This window comes from Kryptolebias marmoratus, linkage group LG10, assembly GCF_001649575.2.
Source record: "Kryptolebias marmoratus isolate JLee-2015 linkage group LG10, ASM164957v2, whole genome shotgun sequence".
Lineage (NCBI taxonomy): Eukaryota > Metazoa > Chordata > Actinopteri > Cyprinodontiformes > Rivulidae > Kryptolebias > Kryptolebias marmoratus.
In genome coordinates this window covers 9,218,816-9,226,672 of record NC_051439.1, presented here as the reverse complement: position 1 = coordinate 9,226,672, position 7,857 = coordinate 9,218,816, and the positions used below count along the sequence as shown (strand labels likewise).

General features: G+C 35.4%; 1 protein-coding gene across 2 annotated transcripts in view; it reads right to left on the bottom strand.

Moving 5' to 3' along the window:
- Positions 1 to 3,274: 3,274 nt before the first annotated feature.
- stxbp6 (syntaxin binding protein 6 (amisyn)) overlaps positions 3,275 to 7,857 on the bottom strand; it is a 44,353-nt gene continuing 39,770 nt past the window's right edge. For both annotated transcript variants that reach the window (XM_017419307.2, XM_017419317.2), the window contains 2 exons: positions 7,011 to 7,168; positions 3,275 to 5,124 (listed from right to left, as the gene is read on the bottom strand). In XM_017419307.2, the coding sequence (XP_017274796.1) occupies positions 5,101 to 5,124; positions 7,011 to 7,168 (182 nt within the window). In that variant the 3' untranslated portion in view covers positions 3,275 to 5,100. The remainder of the gene's footprint in view (positions 5,125 to 7,010; positions 7,169 to 7,857) is intronic.

Sequence of the window (7,857 nt, the reverse complement as noted above, 5' to 3'; positions counted from 1 at the left end):
ATCTCAGATATTTTGAACTGGAATTCTATGGAAAGGCTATGAACAATTAGTATCTTACCTGTTATAGTCAGCTAACTATATTGACAAGTTAATAAGAGCTTGTTTGAGTGGACCCACTTCCAAAGTAGATTTTGGGGTCTTCAAAATTTCATAGGAATCTTACACCAAGTAGGTAGCCTGGTTTATTCGTAGTCACTGATATTTTTTAACCATATGTCATGTTTTTTGAATATTTTCTCATTGTTCATTCTCACTGGACAATTTCATCACATGACTGTGTCAGATTACTTGAGTCGTGATTTATGGTGCTGTGCACTTTACCTTTGATGAGGAGCTGTGCTCAGATCACCAGGTGTAAATAAATTAACCAAAAGTCATTTCCTGCAGTATGGAAGCCTTTTTTAGTTTTTTTTTACCATAAATGTTTACACTACCATCAGTTTTGCATTACATGGTTATTTTGGTAGAAGTACTACAGTTAGCTGCTGATTCCACAGTTTGCACTTGCAAATAACCATAAATTTCAAGGTAAGTACTTGATTAATGCAAAACTGGCAACAGTATAAAGGTTTAAAAACGGTTTAATATACACTTTGGTCTTAGCCACACTTCTCAGTCTTGTCAGACTCAATACATTTCCTAAACTGAGGCCATTTGAAGAGCTGACAGATCGTAACTATTCATAACTCTTCCACAGAACCCTAAAATGTTCAAAATATCTATTTAAAAGACATTAAATTATCAACAAAACTATGACAGGATGCGGAAATAAGTTTCCTTAAATTCCATTTAGTAAATACTTCATTTATTAATATTACAATGTTCATTCCAAAGTAGGAGACTTCTGCAGAGTAAAGTGTGTACTAAAATACTTGAAAAATACTTTCAATGTATCCAAACCTGGCATATCAAACTACAAAGTTTTAATGGGTCCAGATTGGTGTGTTATAATTAGCTTTAAAGAGTTTTGTGAGTTTTATTGTCATTTTAAATGTTCAAAATTCACCTAAACTCTTGTTTAAGGGGGAAATTAATTCTTCAAACTACATGATACAGTAGTAATTAGTCAGATGTTTGTTAAAATGCCCTCACTGGTGTACTTGCTGATGGTTTTAGTCTTCCTGCCTGTTTGCTCTGTCATTAACTGTAGCAATTAGTGATATTGAATAGTTCTCAGCTCTTAATGTGCACATTCGATCCTACATGTGATCAATGCACACATTAAACTAAATCACACTAAAAATCACTAATCAATACACAGGGCAGAACTGGTAGGTGTCACCAACCCCCCGGTGAAAAGTAATCACTTAAGTACTTTAAATAAAATGTGTTACATTGTGAAATGTGACCGGAAAACTGCATTTTTTTCTACATTAAAATATTGTGACATTTATGCTAATAATCTGATCAATTTAGCAAGAATCTTAAAAAAATAATCAAGTTGTAGTTCTGAGACATGAAGGAGGTGAATCATTGAGAATAACACGGACGGTAACAGGAACCTTGCTTTTTCTTGAGAGGGAGAGAAAGCGGAAAGCTGGAAAAAATGTAAGTAGGTTTCAAGAGGAAGGCAGGAATGATTCACGGTGTCGGAGGAGTGAGTAATAGCAGCGGAGTCCTGTGCAGGAGCTTTAATGAGGTGCGAACTTCCCCCACTCCAGCACTAAAATTTATAGATCATGTATTTCAACTGTTCCTGCTCTAACTGCTCTTCTGCTTGTCAGATTGAGCTGCATCATTAATAAGATTAAAATACCATTTCATCGAGGCAAGGAGGGAAAAAACAAACTACATGTTTGACCAGAGAGATTTCTGCACATTTTAGTTCCCTCTACTAAAAAAATACTCTAAATTTTAAGTCTATTATTACTCTCACACACAAAGATGTGTCACCAATCCATAAAAATACTTATATTTTTATCTGGATATGCTAGTTTTTTTAAGAGCTAAAAATGTGCAAGAAATATGTCAGAAGCACATACCCATCAGAACAGGTGATACTGCCAGAGCTGGTTCTCACTACAAGGTCTCTGAAACTGAAGACAAACTTCTGAAAAAAATAAGTCACAGCTTTTTTTTTTTCCTTTAAACTTTTAAAAAAAAGGCAAACTTTTTCCTTTTTTTATTAAATGGGAGTAAAACAGTCCTGATGACCCTTGTGGTATTCTCAGTCTGAGTACTTGACATTTTATACAAAAATCCTGGATTACAAAGTGAGGATATTTGAAATAAGAGTCTTTAGTGTGATTTTACTTATGAGAACTATACTCAATGTTAAGTTAAAGCTAACCGAATAAAACTTATCCTGTTCTTTTGATAATAATCCTTCACATTATTGCCTCGACAAAATCTGATTTAGGATGAGTCTGATTTTGTATTTGGATTACACTGCCCTTTTAAACTGCACCAAGAGAGGGCAGTATTTACTACAGAAAAACTGAAGGTGCAGATTAAAATAGCCTCAGTACCTCAATTTACTTTTGTGGTAAAATTGCCCTCTGCAGATGAAATGATTACATATAAAGCACTTATACACACCCTAACATGATTTAGGTACATCTGAAAGATATTTCAGTATAGTTTTAAAGTAATGTTCTTCTTACTGCATTGAAAGTGTCGATGACTAGAATGTCAAACATTACTTAAATAAAATGAAAGTCCATTGTTTCAAAATGCATATCAAATCCTGCAGTTAACTGGACATGTGCACTGTAAAACCGCTCAAATATAAAACTACTTAAACCATTTTTTCTTTCATTGTACAATGTAAAAACTATCTGAAAATTAAAAGCTTGACATAAGGAATGCATATTGCCAGTCACCTTTCATGCCAGAGTTTTACACCAAGATTATGTTTGAGAAATGTCAGAGTTGCAGCCATTTTGATAAAACCTTGAACATAGCGTTCTGCAGTCCCATATTGAAACATCTCACGTTCAATGTAAGTGCTGTCAGTGCCTCTCAGCTACTACATCAATGTTTAGCTCAATGTCTGTAAAATTAACTGAGTTATAGCCATTTTTGCGTTTTCTAAGATCAGTTTGCAGTGGCAGCCACTTTGAATCGGGCTGACTCCAATACTTATATCAGCTGTAAAGGTACAGGCAGAGACGGATCCTTATCTGCAAGTTGCATTAAAATTTGTCCAGAGGTTCATCAGATATATTGGAAACAGGCACATGAACACATGTAAATACACATACCTATGGATAAAAACATATTTACCATCTGAGATGAGATCTTGGCATAAAGAAACATTAATAAACAACTTCACTGTGATTGTGAACTTGACTTTATTTGAATTTTTACAGTATTATAGAGAGTGGAGATCAGAAAAAATAAGAGCAGTGTTAAACCATAAAGTGAAACTGAGCACATCAGGCAGAGAAAGATAACAGAAACCTGTGAGACATTTAAAGCTGATACCACCTTCTTGTTAATGAGAGGGAAACCATAAGAACTTCATGCACATGTGACAAAAAAAAGCACAACTTTGAATTTTACCATTTGTTTGAAATGTTAACCTCGGCTATAAAAAGTGAAACAAAATAATAGAAATGCATCTTCACATATTTTTAATCAAAACAACGAACATCCAAAGTGTTAGAGAAACAATAGCACAAAGTTAGGCAACTGGAACGTTTCATTATGAACTCAACAATACTCCGCAAGATCATTTTATCAGTGCACTGTTAAAATGTGAAATACAAAAAGATTTAAATACATCATCAGTGTGAGGGTGATATCTTGGTAGTGAGAAAGCTGAAGTTAGTCCGTGTGGGAACAAAAATTATCATACACTGCCACTATTTGTCTTTTATCAGCAAACATCTTTACAATAAACAAATTAGATTAAAAAAGCCCAAAGTGCTGGATGTTTAAAGGCGACACAGCAAGAATTTGTTTTAAAACATCCCATAATCAGGGACAAGATAGCTCTACAAACACAGATCATAGTACTGAGGCTGCTTTTTACAGAGCAGAAGCTGGTTTAATGAAATGCTCCTCGGTGACATGAATTAATGTCTAAATAATATACAAAAAAAGTTTCTCATATTCATCTTCTTAAAGTACACTTCAGAACTGTTGGTAAATATCTTTTTTTAGTTGCTTTGAAAGACAAATCATTCCAGGGTCAAAATGTTTTACCATCTTGTAATACATGACGCCCAAACCTTAATCTTTTCTGCAGTTTGTGAAACGAAACATTGAAACTATATTAATAAAAACTGTTTAGAAACATTTTGAAATTATGGACAGAACAAGAGACGAGATGAGCTCAGTGTCTAAGAGATGAAACAGAGACAAAACAATTTGCAGTTTGTGAAATGAAACATTGAAATTATATCAACTAAAAGGGTTTAGAAACATTTTGAGATTATGGACAGAAGACACTGAATGAGCTCATTGTCTAAGAGACGAAACGGAGACAAAGACGTCACACTGACTGTTAGAGATAGTTGCCTTTTCCTCAACAGATAAAATCATCCTTATCTGAAATCCCAGACTCCCAATTTTGTCTTAGCTAGACACACTTAGGTTTTCACAGATGTGCAGCAGATGTAATTATCCTCTACATCAGAAATCACATTGTACCAATTTGATCAAAAAATATTTTGAGAACACTTAAGAATAACAAGATCTATTAATCATATATCAGACTGAATATTAATAAAAGTGCTCAAAATGACCTTTAAATAAGACATGTTTCAGCTCTGGGACTGTTTGCAAACAATTTCAAGTTAATTTGTGCACATGAATTATTAGAGTTAGAACAAATAAATGAAACAAAGCATGTATTGGGGGATTTTACTATAAACTACAGTTTTGTTGGTGTTGTTGAAATTTAAGGTAAATGGAAGCAATAAACATTCTGCAGAACATTTCTCTCTTCCTCTTGCCTCTGTGTAAAGTGTCGCTGTCATCAAGAATGAGGTGCACCGCAGTACAAAAACCCAGTACATAAAAATGTTAACATTGTTAACAAATATTAATCTTTTTTTTCTTTTTTTTTTTTTTAAGAACAACATCTGGAATCCTTCTCCTGTGCAGCGACTGCTGAATGCTGACACCCCCAGCCCAGCTGGTTTTGGCAGTGGTTTAAGATTTGTGCTTCATGGCAAGCTGTAGGAAAATTGGGATGGGGAGGGTTGCAGAATAACACAGTGAGAAGACTCAAGAAAAGCATGTCTCTGCACTAACAAACAGCCCTACCTGTAAAAATAAAAGCACCTCAAACCAGAGAATAACTAGGTGAGAAAGCATGCGGCATAAAGTCAGGGTTAGTTCACACAAATGAAAGCCAGTCAGCCCGGTTCTTTTTGATTCAGGCCTTATGGAACTAAATCCATCTTATTAATAGTGGTTATAATTGGCTTTATGGGAGGCTCATTAGGAGGGTAACTAAAGCCACCAATCTCATACAGAGCCACAGGGTGTGGAGATGTGAAAAATAACAGACACACACACTTGCACATAAAGACTACAGACTGAGAAAGGAGTCTGCTGATGTGGAATGATGAGAACTGAAATCTACATATTGATCCAGTGGGGGCAGTAGAGCATCACAGATAAATTAGAGGGTTTGATTAAAACTGAGCAGTGCAGTTAAATTGTCTGCAGCCACAAAGTAAGCTGCAGGAATGAGATTGCAGAAATGGGCAAAGAAAAAAATAATAAAATTCAAGGTGACCCCCTCGCAGCACTGCAGAGGCTTGTTGCTGCACTTGACCACAAAGTACAGACAGGATTTGCTCAGGTACACTTGTATTCAGCATGAAGAGGTAATGAGTTAAATCATAACTCAGGTGTGTCGGTAAATTACAAGATGACTGGAATTTACTTACATAGTCTTGTAATTAAAAAACAATCGTCATTAGATATGTAATTACAAAGTTGTACATTTCAAGAAGCAACTTTTGGGAAAAGTTAGTAGTATGGGCTGCTTTTGTTCTGTGCAGGAATGCTTAAGTATGTTTTCAGACAAAGCAGGGCAGCAAAGCATCTAGTTTAAGTACAACATCCATGAATGAAAATTCACCAATCAAATCAACAGATTTCAAAGTCCACTGTAAACATTTTGAGCTGTCTGTGCCTGTGACCTCATAATAAATTAACAAAAAAGACAACTGAAAATATTCCAATATATCCAACTAGGATCTCCTCTCACTACTTCTCTTTTAGATCAGAAATGATCTACCGTCCTCTGAGAAACAATCAACAATCAGCTGATTTTAACACAAGGCTTCTGACAAACAGCGTTATGATCAAAGACACAAAGGTAATCGACTCAAATAAGTAAAAGGAAGCAAATGGGGAATTCACTGAGGGGTTTATGCAGTTATTTTCTCCAGAAACCAGTGAACCAATATTTTTTTCTTTTTAACTTTTTAACTTTATCACAGTGGGGAGGCTCATCTGTGAGCAGTAAGACGATCGAGGGAGGCTTTCCAATCGTCTTTCAATCACCATAATGTCACATCTGTGGTAATTTGCATACCACTAAAACTATTTTGGTAGGTAGCGAATGAGTTCAGTTTATGACATTCATTTCCACTTGTCAGCTGCCCAATTTTACAGTAAAGCTGGATGCCGGAGGTGTTTCATATACAAAGCATTGCTATATTAATCATACAGGTGTGCTTGTTAGAAATCTTTAGTTTATGTAGAACACAAAGAGGCTTATAGCCTCATTAAGCAGCATGCAGTTAGTTTTCTTTAACAAGCGATATGAGTGTGATGGAGGATGGGGAAGCACTACAGAAAACTGAAACGCAAAGTAAATGAGTTTTAATCAAAGAAAGAAAAAGTACTATTTCAGAGAACTTTAATGCTAAATAAAGGTGTTAAAATAAAGCATATCTTTAGAATTAAATAGGATGTGTTGGTCCGTCTGTTAAACTAAAAAATATAAAGTGTATATTGCACAGCAGATTTGGAATTTTAATATAATCTACTAAAACACCTTGAGGTTGCGCATTGGTATGTTTTATGCTTGTGTTTTGCCTCACCTTGTGTGCTGTAACTGCAAACTGTTCAGCACTGCTCATCATGTCCGCAGTCCTCTCCTCAGCCCGGCCTAATCTCTCACCACGCTCATTCAGTGCCTGGCTGGCCTTCTGCACGGCACTTGTCACACTGTCTGCAGCTGAGTGTAGTATACTGTTACCTGCAGAAAAGAAAGGGAGCGAGGAGAAGCAATGAAAAGAAAAGAGAGAAAATGTGTTTCCTTAGTAAACAGACTGATGCCAAAGACAGATGTCATTAAAGGATCTGTAACAACAAATGGCTGAACAATCAGTGCCTCTGACCAATGATGTAAGACAAACCCATGAAAAACAAAATGCTTTCCAGCAGGTACAGAGTGGGAAGGTGACTAATGAGTTTTCTTCAAAGCTGATTTATTTCAAACGATGATTAAATTAACTTTGTTGCACTTGAAAGTATGAAACAGGAATACAAACTCTTTAAGAGAACTTGACATTAGGTGACACATTCTGCATTGCCTTTACTCAATTATGAACTTTTGGAGGCAACTTTTATTACTCTCTTTCCTGAACTACAGTGTGATAAAGGATAGTTTGCTGCTTTAGCCTCCCTGGAGATCTAGGAGTAGATATAAGACGGAAAACATCTTCAGATAGCTGTGGCAGCCCTACGGATGTTTTCTCTGACAAGCCATTAATCTACCACATGGGGAGTTCTGTTAGACTACAGGTGCTGGTCATAAAATTAGAATATCATGAAAAAGTAGATTGATTTCAGTAATTCCATTTAAAAAGTGAAACTTGTATATTATATTCATACATTACATACAAACTGATATATTTCAAATGTTTATTTCGTTTAATTTTGATG